At 42.3% G+C, this 17,967-nt stretch overlaps 1 protein-coding gene across 2 annotated transcripts in view; it reads left to right on the top strand.

Moving 5' to 3' along the window:
* Nucleotides 1-11,915: 11,915 nt before the first annotated feature.
* Nucleotides 11,916-17,967, top strand: part of LOC149459966 (phosphatidylinositol 3,4,5-trisphosphate 3-phosphatase TPTE2-like) — a 114,204-nt gene continuing 108,152 nt past the window's right edge. Inside the window, exon 1 of one of the 2 annotated variants that reach the window (XM_089680345.1) lies at nt 11,916-12,135. Coding sequence is in view for 1 of the 2 variants with exons in the window: in XM_089680344.1 (XP_089536470.1) it covers nt 12,337-12,376 (40 nt within the window). In the remaining variant the exon portion in view is untranslated. Of the gene's footprint in view, nt 12,136-12,185; nt 12,377-17,967 lie in introns of those variants that run through there. The other variant, XM_089680344.1, reaches the window with a different exon arrangement.

The following is a 17,967-nucleotide window of genomic DNA, read 5'->3' as shown; positions in this document are numbered from 1 at the left end:
TTTTGGAAATTGTTCTCGTGTTCTTTGAGATACGATTTTAATCTTTCTTTTCAAAATGGGTGTACTCATTTATGTTGAGCACTGTACCCCTGGAATAAATGCATGATTCCCCGTGTCAAAATCTATAATGGACTAAAATACAGGACAGCTGCACTGTATGTATGTTTAGGGCCATATGTGTTTGGGATCATATACCCCAAATGCGGGAATTTCTAAACCAGATCCCAGTACCGCTTGTTCCAGAGTCCAGCCACCACTGATTTCAGCCTATCATAGATTTTGACAGGTTGCTGGTAGTGGGGCTGGATGCTGCACCTGTGCCTCCAAGGTGCCTGAAAACACCAGTGTTTAATGTTGATGGTCCGAACCACCCATGTGCATGAAGCCTTAAACATGCTGAGATTACAGAAAAATGCAGTAACTATGGATTTGCCATAAATGTACCTACCTTTCCCTTTGATATGACAACACAGCTCTGATTTCCTAAGCATGTGGTGTCAGCCCTGTCTACTTCACTTCTGAGGGATTAAAAAGAACATAGACCTCTCCTTATTTCTCCCCCCCCCCCCCCCCATCTTCCTCTCCACAAACCCTCCTTGTGCACAGGCAGAGAACAGGATATCTGCTTTCTGATACTTTTTACACCTATCAAACACATTAAACCAAACCCTTTCAGTAGTATATTCAGCAGTCCGTAAACTGCTATAAAATGTTATCAGAAGGTGTGATTGCTCTCTGGAATCCACGGAAGTCTTTATGTTTTAAAAACCTGTACACGGCTTGAAAATGATTCAGTTCCCCCCATCCATGCTAACAGCAAGGATGGAGGAGTCTCCACTTCCAGCTACTGTATTCCCAAGTCATTGGCTACTGGTTGTCAAGTCATGGAATGTATTGAGAAAGTTTTTGTGATTTGTTTTTTGTTAAAAAACAAACATGTTTTACACAGAGCAGCCCCGATCCTCTTCTTTTTGGGTACCCCCTGGAACTCCTGGCTCCTCCCCCCCATGCCGAGTGCCCCCAAAAGCAAGCCTCTTACTATGGGGGCACGTGAGCAGGATCACTCCCAAACTGCACTTCTGTGAAAGGACATTGCCCGTTCACACACACAGTGCGATTTGGCCCCGTCCCCCGATCATAATGCTTTGAAAAATTGCACCTCTGATCAGCAGATCGCGGGTGAAATGCAGGACTCCTGCAGACTGTCAGTGTAAGCTCTCTGCTTTTACCTCATAAGGTGGGCTGCGTTTTTAAATACATTGTGACAGCGAGTTCAGGGAGAAGATCACTGGGTCACTGTCACAAGAAGCGGGTCGAGGAGAGGCAGCAGCAGTGGGAACATGTTAAAGAATAAGGTCACCTTTTGTAACATGTTTCACCCATATTCAGGATGTAACATGTTACTATAGGACCAACAACCACCCCCAGTAGCCCGTTGTGATGACTACCCGGGGATCTTCTCCCCCCCAGCTTGCTGTCACAATTTAAGAAAAAAAAAGACATGGCAGTGTGAGATTCTATCCACCTGGCCACGTCAATCATTCACAGAGTTCTGTGAATGGAAAACTACAAGTACTGACAGGCTTTGCAGCTGGTTCTCAATGAACTGCCATGGTGCTGCTGAGCCCTTTGATAATTCATTGATTGTTCCTGTCAGTGTGAAACTGCCTGCTTGTATGATATTTATTTTATTTATTTATTTCAGGTACTTCTATAGCGCTGTCAATTTACGCAGCACTTTACATATATATATATATATATATTGTACCTAACATCAGTCCATAACCCTCAAGGGGCGTACAATGTAAGGTCCCTAACTCACATTCATACATACACATACTAGGGCCAATTTAGACAGGAGCCAAAATCACCTACCAGCATGTCTTTGGAGTGTGGGAGGAAACCAGAGTACCCGGAGGAAACCCATGCAGGCACAGGGAGAACATGCAAACTCCAGGCAGGTGGTGCTGTGGTTGAGATTCGAACCAACGACCCTAGTATATGGGCAGAAAGCTCACTGACAGCCAGCAGGAGAGCTGCATGGCACCAGTGATCTGTTGATTGCAGGTGCAATGCTTTCCAGGCTTCTAAAAACAAATAGTAAATGCACGTTTTTGTTTTTTTACCTGCAAAAAAAGTGAACATATCCTTTAACATTAGTTTCAGTTTGAGTTGATGTACTTTACACTGAAATGCACTAGGGGGAGCCCCTAACTTTATCAAGACTTTACGCCATCAGAAAGCTCACTTAGTAGCATGTGCAGATACTTCTCACATCACACAAGAGTTATATAAGCCTGACATTACTTTAAGAAGGAAGACATTCCCTTCTGCTTGAAGGAACAACACTTCCGTATTAAAACCCCTATTTTTGGGCATTCTGTGTATATTTTGTAAATATAAATGTACAAGGGGAGAGGCATGTGTTAAGTAGTTTTGTCCAGTCCATGATACATTCACTTTTGAAAAAAAATAAGTGCACTTTTTTTTGCAGGTAAAAAAACTCTGCATTTATTATTTTTGGTTGCAGGAGCCTGTAAAGCATTGCACCAGCAATCTGTAGATAACTGGTGCCATGCAGGTCTCCTGCAGACCTGTCAGTATATCTATTTGCCTGTACGGGATATATAAGCAAGCAGTTATACTGACAAGAAGAACTATCATGATGCTCCACAGCACCATTGTAGTTCATTGAGAACTATAAGCCGACATCTGCTAAGGCTAAGGACTTGTAGTTTTTCATTCACAGAGGACTGTGAATGAGGGACGCAGCCGGGTGGGTGGATCCGCCTTTTTTGTCAGAGTAATGTAGCGTTGTATCACAAAAAATGGCCTGGTCAGGAAGGGGGGTAAATCTGCTGGAGGGCAAGTGGTTAAAGAGACTGTTGCCAAACCGTTAATTTCAACAGAAATCTTCGTAAAAGATATGTAAATTTAAAATATTTTTTTCATGTTATGTAAAAACCTCCCTTGTGTAGACATCTAAAATCCTGGAGATTGCTCCTGGGAGCCACGATCTCGGATGTGATGTCAGTGGCATGATCTCAGATGTGATGTCACTCTGCAGTATTCCCCATCCATAACTCCCTTCCTAATGGCTACATAAAAGGTTATCTAGGGAGGTGAGGAGCTGGGCCAGTACAAGGAGAGAGGGGTTGTGCTCGGGAATTCACTCAACATGGAGTAGACAAATTTTCCAGCAAGTTCAAAGGCATATTACAAGAGAATTTATGGAAAGGAAAAACACTGCAAAGAAGCATTTGAAACCCTTGCATTTTCTGTGCTTATACTGGTAAGCTTTTACACTCACCAGCCACTTTATTAGGTACACCTGTTCAATTGCTTGGTAACACAAATTGTTAATTAGCCAATCACATGGCAGCAACCCAATGCATTTAGACATCTAGACGTGGTGAAGATGACTTGCTGAAGTTCAAACCAAGCATCAGAATTGGGAAGAAAGGGGATTTAAGTGACATTAAAGGTGGCATGGTTGTTGGTGCCAGATGGGCTGGTCTGAGTATTTTAAAAACTGCTGATCTACTGGGATTTTCACACACAACCATCTCTACGGTTTACAGAGAATGATCCAAAAAAATATATCCAGTGAGCGGCAGTTGTGTGGACGAACATTTCTTGTTGATGTCAGAGTTGGAGGAGAATGGGCAGGCTGGATCGAGATGATAGAAAGGCTACAGTAACTCATGTCAATATGGACCAAATTCTCTGAGAAATGTTTCCAACACCTTGTTGAATCTATGCCATGAAGAATTAAGGCAGCTCTGAAGGTAAAAGGGGGTCCAACCCGCTACTAGCAAGGTGTAATAATAATAATAATCGAATAAAGTGACCAGTGAGTGAACATATATATATATAAATTTTTCATGTTACACAATAATAGCGCAAAGGTCTAGGAAATGCACAATTTCAGTAAAAAATACGCTAGTTAATTTCAGGGCACACAAACACAATATAATACCCAATTTTTGGTAAAATATCAAATAAAAGGATGGGCTGAGTAATCAGATACCCAACGTGTCAAGCCTTGCGTGCACCCATGAAAGGGCGACAAGCCTCAGCACCCTATATTTTACGTAGGAGACACTTTAACTTTTACAGGTCATCATTTTAAAGTTACCCAGGAGCTCTCGTGTTAGAATTGTTGTTCTCACTCCAGCAGCGCAGTAATATGTAACATGTATCGCAATAAACGTTTCATGCATAGGTGCCCCAGGCAACGCGCATTTATGTTCGTATGTGCATATGGCAGGGGTGGGCAACTGTGGCACTCCAGCTGTTGTAGAGCTACAAGTCCCATGACGCATTGCAAAACTGACAGTTACAAGCATGATTTCCAAAGGCAGAGGCATTATGGGACTTGTAGTTCACCAACAGCTGGAGGGCCACAGTTGCCCACCCCTGGCATATGGGGTTGAGGAGGGCCCTTATGTGCTGATTTTTTGGTAACAGATTCTTTTTAAGGGAACACCTTCAATGATCATTTTCACGCATAGGTGCCTCCAACGCACATTTTTATGTTCCCGTGTTGGGGGTGGGGTATTTCAATTGTTTTTGAGGGGAGTGTTTGGGTTTACACTTTTTGTTGTCAACAAACTATTTCTTTATCACATGGGGAAAGAAGGGCCATATGTGATACTTTTTTTGTAACAAGTGGTTCCGTTTAATGGGGCATCAGGGCTCTATTAGACCCCTGATGTCTCACCTGCTCTTCACTAGCTTCTTCCTCAGCCACAGTGTCCAGGGAAAGGGATAGCAGGAGCCAGAAGTGACGTTTTATATATTACTGGATCTCATATTTAAGTCTAATCAATGAATTTACAAATGTTTGCATAAGTACAAATTTAAATGGTTCTCTTTAAAAGCCCCTTAAGCTGTGATTGAGGAAGTTCAGCTAGCCCACAGGAATGGGGTGTGTCTGGAAGGGCAGCTAGAAGAAGGTTCTTCAGGCGTGCCTATAGACCCACCTGTGACTAAATAAAATGTATAAACAGCCAAACTGTTTTTCTCTTCTGGGCCGATTCACACCATAGAAACGCAGTCCAGATGTGTTTCGGATTGGTTTGCACGTGCATGTTTTTGATGCGTTTTGGTGCGTTTTTGATGCGTTTTTGACACGTTCCGGTTAATTTTTTTCCCCTCTCTTTTTCTTCAATTGAAATAGGGACATGCGCATTCCAGTACAGTCTCTGTGCAGGAAAAACATAGCATGTTCTGCTTTTTTTTCTGCAACTGGAATGCACTGGAACTGCAAGCACTGATGGGAACTATGACAATGACAACCATATAACCTACTTTCTGTATGTTTTGGATGCAGATAAACAGCACACTGAAATGCATGTAGTGTGAACTGGCCCTTCATTCAGTGAAAGACACAGCCAGATCTTCAGATCTTGACAGGCGCATTTGATTGCGCCACCTGCAGGAGCAGGATGCTAGGTGCAACAGGAAAGAAAATTTTTTGGGAGACCCCTACTGGTGGCCAAACCACCATCTACAGCTCAGTTTTTTGCCTAGTGCTTAGGATTTATGATGTAGGATTTTTTTCTGCTTTCTTGTTTTCATGTTCTGTTGGGGTGTGGTTCCTTGTTCTGTTTGTTTCGGCAGCTCTGAACCCATCCTTTTGCCTCTGGCAATGCTTTTGAGATTTCTCATCCAAGATCTGAAGACCTAGCTGTGTCCTTCAATGAATGGAAAAGAAAAGGGGATTTTTGTACTCGCCATAAAATTATTTTCTCTGCGTTCATTGAAGGACACAGCATCCTCCCTGTTTTTTTCCTGTCTCGGTTATTGTTTCTTTTTAATACTACTGGCTGCTAACTGAGGTGTGTGTGTTGCAGATGAGCGATTTGGTCACCAGCAGGGGTCGCCCCAGGACATTATCATTTCTGTTGCACTTAGCGTCCTGCTCCTGTAGGTGGCGTAATTACACCCATCTGTCAAGATCGGAAGATCTGGCTGTGTACTTCAATGAATGCAGAGAAAACAATTTTACAATGAGTACACTATCTCAGTCAACATTGACTATTTTTTATTCCTTATGCAGCTAGCATTAGTAAATAGATAGGAAAGTATATAATATTTACTTGTTTCAAACAGTTTTTTTACATTTCTTTGGTTACTTTCTAGTTTCCATGCCTAGGCAATTGATGTCATACATCATATGAGTCTTCATGGGGGGTTCTCAGCTAAGCATGCCACCCCCCCGCCTGTATGCCTGTGCTAAGGGCAGATGGATTCCAGGAAGTAATTGCTACATTAATCATCTGTCCTTACTTAAGACAGCACGGACAGAAATGCTAGGGAGTGATTTCTCAGCAAAATGAAGCATGGAGACCTGGATGGATGGGTGAGTTTGATTTGAATATTAAAAATGAATTAAACAGTGCTTTTGGTTTGTGGTGCTCAGATACAGTGTAGTTCCACTTTAAACACTTGCCATCTGCCCATTATACATAATAGAAAGGATGGCACACTACGGACAGTGCAGTTCATAAACAGAAGGTACTGAGCCAGTGCAATTGGCTCTGTACCATGTGATTGCTGTGAGCAACCACAGCATCACACAATGTAAACAATGGCTGCATTTAGCAGCCAGCTTCCACTGTCTTCAAACACAACAATCGGTGTATGGGAAGAAAGAGATTCCTGATGGTAGCCAATATCAGTGTAAACTAGTAAAAGTGTCATCCATTACCAAAACAGCGTCATTCATCCTTCTACTTTCATTCACCACACTACAGTATATTTCAGCTCCATCCTGTCTCTGATCTGACCTCTTTATTAACCTCTCACCTCCCTTATCCTGAATATCCCCATGTTAACCCCTCATCTCCATCCTCCCATTGTATATAACCTGTACATTAACCCAATTCACCTCCTTCTCCCTTTGTGTAGGACCTGAACCTTTAATGTACTGTATCTGGAGCACCATTACCAAGCTCCATGTTTTAACCCATCCATAATGTTTTTTCAGTTACAAAAAAATTTGGGCAAACAACAGGATCACCTTGGGGTGTCTGCGTTCCATGGGCTGAATGACAGAAAACAATAGATTCTTCCATCCACACTGTTGGGTAATCTCACCTGCTTTCTTTTGTATTCTGGCAGCCACTGCTCCTGCGGCTGTCAGAATACCCGATCAGTGACTGCATCTGATTAGCTGCAGTCACTGTTCAGCCAAGATTTTTCTATTTGGCTCCTTCGATTTTCAGATCAAAGTTTGTAGAGGTGGGTGGTGCCAACAGGCCACCTATAGCTCAAATTTGGGATGATACAGTCAAAATCAGCATAAATTCAAGCAGTATATGCCCAGCATCTATTACATGCTCCTTAAAGAGGTAATAAAACCAAATATGTAATATATTGCAGTTTACTAATCATTAGATGTGGCTGTGGCTACTTTAGTTTTCTTTTTTTTTTTGCTTTTTCACCCGGTGATCTGACAAGTAACACACCTCCTATATTAGAGTGCCTCTACTCTGGGGAAAGGAGCAACAGAAACACATTAGAAAAGTAGCATTTTCAGTCTGGGGGAGGTTAGTGTTAGATTTAGATACACTAACATATTAAAACAAAACTGCAGCTCACAGTTTTTTAAGCAGATACAGCAACAGTTTTGTTCCTTTCATGGTAAAGGTTTCATATAAAAAAAATTAAATCCTATTATTGTAAGCACCCTGGTCAGTGTTAAATGGTTTATCCCAACCCTCTAATCACTACATATGTAGAACAGCTTGTTCTGTTGAAAAACAACAGACTTACTAGCTGGATCACCAGGTGAAACTAAAGGAAAGAGAACCTATAAAAGAAAATGAGTGCAATTATCACATCCAAGAATTGATAAGCTGCAAAACAATAAATGTTTGCTTTTGGGTTTAATACCAGTAGAGTTCCACCCAAAAGGGGAAGCTCCACTTGTGTGCCTCTTCCACCCCTCCACTGTCACATTTGGCACTTTTTTTTTACCTGATTTTGACAGGTACCCGCTCCCACTTCAAGCTCAGTTCGCTGCAGCCCCCTTCCATCCCCCCGCAGTCTTCTGGGACAGGTAAGTGTGTGTTTATGAAAAGCCAGCAGCTACATTTTGGTAGCTGCTGACTTTTAATAAACACAAAAACGACTGGAACTCTGCTTTAAACTGGTCTTTTGCAACAAACACACCAACCTTATCCTGCCTAACCTGTGTAAAAAAGAAGTGTGTACTTACCTATTTTTACTCCACTACGGTCTAGTTGTAAGGGAACTGGAATGGACAACAGTTCCTGCCAAGCTGGCCCATGTCTCGCCCCGCTTCTTTTCCAGGTGGGGCACAACATACCTGTCTGGTTGGAGAGACTCTGCTATATTGTGTCACCAATACTCCTGGCCAGAGGTCTGCCTTTACCTTAATACTCACATGTCATGGGCTGAGGCCCTCTAGAATAAAGAATGTCTACATACAGAGTGCTTCTTAATACTTTACAGTAGAACGTTCTTGGCACAACATCTTACATCTTCCTCCACAATAGTCACAGTACAGAACACTTCAGTGCCAGAAACACAAAACAACAGAGTCCAGCTATATTCTCCAGCAAACTCTTGTGGGTCCCTTAGTGGTGGGTTCTTGCACAAGTTGTCTCTCCAAGCCAGGCCCAGAAGACCTTTCAACTTGAAGCTACAGAATTGCAGGATGAAGGTCCGGGTAGATGTTTTCTGCTCCTTCTCCCTGGTGAGACCCTCTACTTGGGTCATCCTCTTTATGCATCCAGACAGTCTCCAGTCAAACTGGCAGCCCTCCAGCTGTTGCAAAACTACAAGTCCCATCATACCTCTGCCTTTGGGAGTCATGTTTGTAACTGTCAGTCTTGCAATGCCTCATGGGACTTGTAGTTTGGCAACAGCTGGAGGGTCACCAGTTTGACAACTGTGGGTCACTCTAGCCCATAGGGGCTCTCTCTCAGACACAGATCACAGACCAACATTATGTTGGTCAAGGGGAATCCATTCCCATTCTCCCTTCACCTTCTGTCAACGGGGAAAGGTATTACTAAAAAGACCCTACCACCTATCTACACAGTCACATGATCCCCCAGCTCCGACTCCAATGTGTGAGTGAGCTGCTGCTGCAGGGGAGAGGAGGAGGTGCCAACAACAGCTGAGCGACCTATGGGTGACATCACGGCTCCCAGAATTCCCTGCCGTTGTTGAGCATACTAAGCTACAGAACCAAGTGACCCGGACCAGAGCCAATTAAAAATACTTAAGTACACACATTTTTGTTTGTATAGGTTAGGCAGGATAGGGGAGAAAACATTTTAAAGTATAGTTAGACTTAGGCTTTTCCTTCCAATTTAACTCAAAAATGTATTGTCTGTTGCTTTCAGCCTCCACCTAAAACCTTTGTTTATTTTTGCTGTGAACAACGTTCCTGTTACAGGGTGGCTACATTTGTTCTCCGTGGTCCCATTCTATGTAGGAATGTAGCTATCCTCTCTTGTTTGCTTTTGAAATGGACTATGGAGCATGATATTTCAAAATATTTCAGGAGCTCAAGGAGGATGTGTCAAGGAGGCAGAAAAAGACAGGAAAAAACATGAAAAATAGATTACAGGGCCATTAAAGAATATGTCAACCCAGCATTTCATATTCATGATACATGTGCCTGCTGCACCATATACTTGTATCCTGTTCTCTTTGTATTGCTTCCTTTGAGTCAAATCCCTGGAGTTCCTGCCAGTCCCTCTGCTTTCCTGACAAACTGAAAAACTGACCAAACTAGGCATGAGAGCACAGAGTGGTTGGTTTTCTAGCTGTGCTGGGAACTCATCCTGCTCTCCTCCATTGATCAGACTTGTGATGAACACACACACACACACACACACACACACACTGCATTGGAGCCCAGAGGAAAGATCTGGGGTCTAATAGACGCCAGATCTCTCTCTAAGGAGGACCTGTCACAGTCCATGCTTACACAAGGGATGTTGTTCATCCCTTGTGAAAACAATAAAGTTAATAAAAAAAAAATAAAGTAACAGTAAAAAACGAAAGTTTCAAATATAATTAAAAATAAATTATAAAAATATTTAAGTTCTCCACCCCCCGTGCTTATGTGCAAATGTGAACACATACGTAAGGCTTGTATGCATATGTAAACGGTACTGATGGTCTGAACACCCCCCTGTTCAATTTGCGGTCGATCATTCGAACCAACCGCAAGTTCGACTGCAAACTTTGAACAGGGACAATTCACCAAGCGGTATCTTACCGCATCTGAGTACAAGGGCCTTTTCCCCACAACTGTGGCCAGTGGTTGGGGGGGTCTACAGGCAGGGGGCTTATCAGAATCTGGAACCCACAGATCCCACCCCCCCTATTTGAATGAGCATGGGTACATGGTACCGCTACACATTCACAAAAAAATTGTGTAATGTAAAATTGACAAGAGATCCAACATCAATCATGATGCCCGCCAACACCGTCGAGGTGCATTGCTTTGACCAATCACAATGCACTGTCAGGGCATGGTGCATTGTGGGGTGCAGCGGGCGAATAGCCTGCCAAATGCCCTTACCGTTCGTGTTTTCGCCGAAAACACAAATGACCCATGTTTGAGTCCAACTTATGTATGCCTTGATCATGAAGCCCAACACTAATAAACGGTGATCGCACCACACTTGTGAAGTATCGTCGTGAACGTCAGAGTGAGAGCAATAATTTTAGCTCCGGACCTCCTCTGTAACTCCAATGCAGGCCATAGACGGGTCGAATATCGGCTGATTTCTTGTCCGAAAAACAAAATCGGCCAATTTTTGCACCGTTAGTGGGTTAATAGGTCGGCCGTTTTTTGGGGTTTTGGCACATTTTTTTTATCGGTAAAGTTGAAAAAAATCAACTGATTTTGCCGATCGTCCGATTTTCCCGGCAATGATGGGCAAATCGGCCGATCATTTTACCGATAAAAAATCTGCGCATGACCCGTGACCTGCAAGAAGAAGAAAAAGAAGAAGAAAAAGAAAAGAAGAAGAAGAAAACTAAGCAAGAAAAAGAAGAAGAAGAATTCCAGTCTGCTATTATATTAGACATGAAAAAGTACTGCGGTTTCAACATTGTATCTATTTGTATCCGAATAAAAACATCTGTATCCGAAATGGATACAAATAGATATATTGTTGCAACTTTTAATGTCAAATATAATAGCGGAGCTCTCTGCAAGGGACAAAAGTAATTAAATGCTGGCCGTAGACGGGACGAAAATCGGCTGATTTTTTTTACCGTTGGTGTTAACGTTGGCTTATTGAACGACTGATTTTCGTTTTTTTTTTTTAAAAAACGTCCGTTTTTCAACTCATCTATGGCCTGCATTAGCTGACAACCTGTACAAACTTTTAAAGCGTCACCTATGCAGATTTTTAGGTACCATAGTTTGGCGCCATTCCATGTGCGTACGCAATTTTAAAGCGTGACATGTTAGGTATCTATTTACTTGCTGTAACATCATCATTTATATTTTAACAAAAAAATGAGGTATATTGTGTTAGGGTGCAATAAAATTAATTAAAGTGCATGCAAAAAAATTGCGTTTGAAAAACTGCTGTGCAAATACTGTGTGAGATAACAAATTGCAACACCCACCATTTTATTCTCTAGGGCCTCTACAAAAAAAAATGTTTGGGAGTTCTAAGTAATTTTCTAGTAAAGCAATGCTGAGTTTTCTATGTAGGAGAGAAGTGTCAGCGTAGGCCTGGGCAGGAAGTGGTTAAGTGCTGGATGTGCATGGATTATTTTTGGAGAATATTGTTTAGTGCCAGCTTTAAGGGGTTAAAGTCCTTGGACAGCGATAGTGATCTCCATCTACATAGTAAGTCCAGCCCTGTTCCTTGCCGAGTAGAGGAGAGCCAGGGACAAGTATGAGCAGAAAACCATTACACAGCACAAGTCAGGCAGCAGAGGAAGTGGAAAGTGCTGGCTGAGCAGAGGGGGATAAGTTAGAGGAAGAGGAGGCCGGTGGGGAAGATTTCAGGAATAAACTGATTCATCAGTGAAACAAGGAAAAGCACACACAGGAAGAGTCCCTGCGATGGAAAAGACCAGATAAAGGAGGCGGCTGACAAGAAACCAGCTTTGTAAAAAGAGGTGAGCTACAAGTTGTACTAGTGTTTTGTTTATACCCACAGCCGCCCTCCCTTCCTCTCCTCTCTGGTCCTTCGCCTTTCCTCCCCGATCAAGTTCATTCAAGAAATTGAAGGAGGTGACAAAGAGCTGGAAAGGACTGGGTGCAGCTTCCCCGGACTACACTTCATAGATGTCCTGGAGGCAGCCAGCACACGGGAGCCCATGGCTAGTGGTAAGGCAGATCACAATGCACCGCACACAGGTAAGATCACACTTCAAGCTTTGTGTTTTATTGCCTCCTCTTATGATTCAACTTGGGGAGCTTTACCCTTTAAAAAAAAACTACAGATGAGTTCTGGGGGCAAAGCTGGTCATTAAAATGCAATAATTACATAGGCTGGCCATACGTTTATTTATTTCAGGTACTTATATAGCGCTGTCAATTTACACAGCGCTTTACACATATATATTGTACATTCACATCAGTCCCTAACCCTCAAGGGGCGTACAATCTAAGGTCCCTAACTTACATTCATACATACACATACTAGGGATGATTTAGACAGGATCCAATTAACCTACCAGCATGTCTTTGGAGTGTGGGAGGAAACCGGAGTACCCAGAGGAAACCCACGCAGGCACAGAGAGAACATGCAAACTCCAGGCAGGAGGTGCCGTGGCTGGGATTCGAACCAACGACCCTAGTACTACCAGGCGGAAGTGCTAACCATTTAGCCACTGTGCTGCCCCACATGGGTCAAAAATCAACCAATTTTTCTTTTTTGTCTGAAAATCGAACCTAAGAATAATCAGCCGATTTTCACTCTGTTAGTGGGTCAATGACACTGGCCGTGTTTCCTCCCCTTTTCGGTGATCGGGCATGTTGGAAAATGTATGAAAAACTACTGATTTTTCAACTCAATGATGGTCAGATCGTATGATCATTTTTCCAAAAAGAATATGCACATGAGCCGTGACCTGGAAGGAACAGAAGTTTTGCATGTTATATGGGGTGAACTTTATGACTTGGTCGGCCGATATTCAAAATCACTGATGGCACCATCGGATTACCAAGCAAACGACGTTTCCGATTTTCGGATGAAAAATTGTTTAGAATTTGAACCATGTATGGCCTGCATTAGTCAAGTTGAAAAAAACAATTCCATCTAGGTCAACCAAAAAAATAAAACTATTAGAAAACCTCCATATACACAATCCTATACCCACACATTAACATTTTTCTGAATGGTAAACCTTAGATTTGTAAAAAATACTAGCAGGAATTATTTTTCATTTATTACAGTTATTTATATAGCCTTGATAATTTACAAAGTGCTTTACATACTGCATATTCACATCCCTATCTCACATGATAAGGTCCTTATTTCACATGTATATATACATATTTACAACTTAGATGGGAGCCATTTAAACATGTTTTGGTGGCACACATCAAGGATGTATTGAATGAGGCTCCATTCACACTTGTGCAACTTTTCATGTACATGGAGTGTCGGACATCCTCCAAAATCTTCGTATCTTTGCACTGAAACCAAATATTTAAAAACTTGGTCTTTTTGAGGAATGAAGAGAATGTGTCTTCTATAGTATTGTGTTGAGTTGTAATGTGCTGTTCAACAATTTTGGAACTGCAAATCCCAGCAGATACATGCTGTGCTATGTGACTATGACTGCCTACATGCAGAGGCATAGGTTCACTTTTTAGGGAGTACAGTGATGCACATCCCCTCGAAATGGTTGTATCTTTGCACTGAAACCAAATTAAAAAAAAAACTGTTGGTCATTTTGAGGTATGGAGAGAGAGTGAAGCATCTTTTAGACTGTTTTATCGGGATTTTCTGCAACTGTGGAACTAAAAACTACGAATCCCAGTGGGTAATGGACAAGAAGGGCACACTGGTTTTTGCAGGTCAACAAAAGGAAGAAGACCAGAATTTGCCGGCTATTATCATTCATACATATGGGTAGATGCAGGGGCGTATTTACCACAAGGCACTTGCCTAGGGTGGCATTTTTCAGGAGGGCAGCACCTCCCTCAGAGAAAAAGGGATCAAAGAAGGGATACGTGTACCATGGGAACCAGGTGGGATCTGAGAGAGGCTGTGGGCTGCTTGATGGAGTATGTAGAGCCAGACTCTCGTTCACAGGGATGTCCAGAGCTGTGAAGATGAATGTCTTTCTCTCTGTCATGGGGGGGGGGAGTAGTGGAAGGCTCTCCCAGGTGAGGGCAGGGGTGTTGTTGGTCAATGCTAGGCTCTTGTCGTGGGAGGGGGAGGGTGTTGGTTGGTGTCTCTGGGGGCAGCCGACTTTTGTGTTGCCTAGGGCAGCACAAAACCTAACTACACCACTGGCTAGATGTAACACCTATATTAAAAGTTCATGATACTTTTGTGGCACTAGAACTATGGCTGGCCATACATTATACAATTTTCTTGAGAATTTTGCTTGAGATTTACCAAAAGCCATATAATACGAGGTCAAACCTAAATAACACTTTCAGTTGTATCCAATTAGGCATGCCCTTGCACTACATAGTTGAAGGTAAATCTATAGGAAATTGTTAGAAAATTGTATAATGTATGGCCAGCTCATGACCTTCTGCATGCAGAGGCATAGGTTCACTTTACACAGAATGCAGTTATGGACATCCTCCAAAATCTTTGTATCTTTGCACTGAAACCAAATATTTAAAAATGTGGTCTTTCTGAGGTATGAAGAGAGCGTAAAGTATCTGTTAGTGTGTTGAATTTTAATGTGCTGTTCCACGGTTGTGGAACTACAAATCCCAGCAGACAGTGGACATTAAAAGGACACATTAGTTCTTGTCGGTCAACAAAAAGCAGAAGACCTGAATTTGCCGGCTATTACCATTCACACATGTGGGTAGATGAAACGGCTGTACAGATAGTTCATGTTACTTTTGTGGAACTGCAAGTTGATATCTAACACACTGTATATTTATATATCACCTCTGGATCTGTCATGTACAGTATATAGTTTTCAGCGTATACAGTGAATATTCCTATACAATGATAAAGAATTGTTACTATTGTTATTTGCTGAAGATGGCGATGAGGCAGTGCAGGGTCTCATCTTTGTATCATCCACCATTGTAGGCTGTGTACTGCACGTACACTTCACTTTTCTGCTTACTCCGCAATTATCAGCCAAGATGGTCAGGACGTCTGTGTGGGATGTGTCCAGCAATAACGGTCTTTAGACCCCTAACTCAGTTTATTGCATTAATGATATAGGCTGAGTGATACTGTGATAAACAGTTGTGCGTTTGTTTCAGCATTCCAAATACTTTGCTTTGCTTCAATTTCCAGCTTTACAAAATGAGTAAATTACTACGTATAGAAGTTAATATACACTATATTGCCAAAAGTATTGGGCCAGCCCTCCAAATCATTGGATTCAGGTGTTCCAATTACCTCCATGGCCACAGATGTAGAAAATCAAGCTCCTAGGCATGCAGACTGCTTCTACAAACATTTGTGAAAGAATGGGTCACTCTCAGGAGCTCTGAATTCAAATGTGGTACCGTTATAGGTTGCCACCTGTGCAATAAGTCCATCCGTGACATTTCCTTGTTACTAAATATTCCACAGTCATCTGTTAGTGGTATTATAACAAAGTGGAAGCTACTGGGAACAACAGCAACTCAGCCATGAAGTAGTAGGCCACGTAAAATGACAGAGCGGGGTCAGCGCACAGTGCGCAGGAGTCGGCAATTGTCTGTAGCACCAGTAGCTAAATCAGCTTCATGGAATGGGTTTCCATGGCTGAGGAGCTGCATCCAAGCCTTACATTACCAAGTGCAATGCAAAACATCGGATGCAGTGGTGTAAAGCACGCCGTCACTGGACTCTAGAGCAGTGGAGACGTTCTCTGGAGTGATGAATCTCGCTTCTCTGTCTGGCAACACAATGGACATATCTGGGATTAGTGGTTGCCAGGAGACCTGTACTTGCCTGACTGCAAGTGTAAAGTTGGGTGGAGGGGGGATTATGGTGTGGGGTTGTTTTTCAGGGGTTGGGCTTTGCTCCTTAGTTCCAGTGAAGGGAACTCTTAAGGTGTCAGCATACCAAGACATTTTGGACAATTTTATGCTTCCAACTTTGTGGGAACAGTTTGGGGATGGCCACTTCCTGTTCCAACAGGACTGCGCACCAATGCACAAAGCAAGGTCCATAAAGACATGGATGAGTGAGTTTGGGGTGGAGGAACTTGTATAATGTACTTTGTCACAACCCTGATCTGAGATATTTCAAGGCTCATTCAGTAAACCAGTACTGAGAACAAAACATTCAGGGCCCATTCACACCTCTGGTTAACCATTGCTTTAAATGGTGCTAAAATACATATGTACAGCACACATACATTTCTATAGTGCTTACTTGCCTCTCTCCAAAACACTAAACTTCATTTCTCATTGCTATCTGGTTCCTCTATCACCATGAGTCACTTCTAATAACTTTTCTTGACCCCAAGAGCTAAGAAAAGGTGACAGGGGAGGGATCTCCAGCAGATTGACAGCCTCAGCTCTCTTCCTGTGTGAAGGGGGGGGTGTCCCGTTCCTCCAATCAGGTCTCAGACCTCTTGTTCAGTGTGTACCTGCAGCTCCCCGCCCCCTGTCTTATAAGTCTGTAAAATATCTTTTTCATCTCTGTGTTTTGCAAGGATGTACAGGACAAATGGCTGCAAATAAGGAGGTACAACCTTTTGTATGAGGATTTGTTTCACCTGCGTATCACCTGAGGCCGGTCACTTCAGTTGGTGTTGGTAAGGGTTAACAACCACTTTAAAGTGTGTCTATGGTCCAAATTTTAAGTCACATATTCATTTCCACATTGTTTTTAAATTATTTCTAGCCTACTCCTAATAATCTGAATGATCTTGAAGTTCACAAACTGCCACATATTTACTATGCTCTGTGAGTAGGCACTGCTGTGTCACACATTTCACAGAGCCTGCCTTCTGAACTACAGAGGTGCTGAGAGGAGGAGTTTCAGGAGGCAGAGTCAGTACAGGAATAGCTGCTTGCCAGCTGCCATGGGATATGTAGTCCTTAGACATTGAAAGTTAACCATAGGAATGAGCAGAGGAGAAACTACAAAGCATACAGGGAACCCAAGACTATAGATCTCCTTTGAAGAGAACTTGTTAATATTGGCTTACTTTCAAAAGTTGTTTTCAATCTCTCTAAATCTGTTATAGCCATAGCTACCTGTTGATCCTGTCCTTGTTCAGTCACTTCCTGCAATGGGGTGACAACTGTCAGCCAGTTGTGCTCCTGTGTTTTCATAAAGTCGCATGTTCTGTTGGTGGACACTACAAATGGCCATGTCTTTTGAATTTTTTGTTGCTATTCTGTCTCTGTGTTACAATACACCTACCATTCGATTTTTAGACTGATCATTTCTTTGTGAGTGGGAAAACATTCAAAATCAGCAGGGGATCAAATACTTATTTCCTTCACTGTACATGTACAGTAGAAAGCATATTGGAAAAGAACATAATCACTGGGAAACTGGCAGCATCGTATGTAATTATGGAACATCTATGATGACAGATATGACTCTTTTCTCCAAACTAGTCAATGATAATTTGTACGCAAGATCGTTCCATTGGCAGTAATAATTTTCTCTGCTGAAAAACTTGCACACCTAAAACACATGCATGCAACCATGCCAAATATTTATGAAAGTGTCAGTTACAGGTACATGTGAAATGTACTTCTTTTAGTTAACTTGCAGGGATATTATAATAGTTCAGGGTCAGTTTCTATTTTACATTTGTTAAGTTTGTCGAGATTTTTAAGCTGTTTTA

This window comes from Staurois parvus, unplaced genomic scaffold, assembly GCF_062004578.1.
Source record: "Staurois parvus isolate SC_StPar_1 unplaced genomic scaffold, SC_StPar_1.0 ptg000242l, whole genome shotgun sequence".
Classification (NCBI taxonomy): Eukaryota; Metazoa; Chordata; class Amphibia; order Anura; family Ranidae; genus Staurois; species Staurois parvus.
Note: the sequence above shows the minus strand (reverse complement) of the source record. Positions and strands in the feature narration are given on the sequence as shown.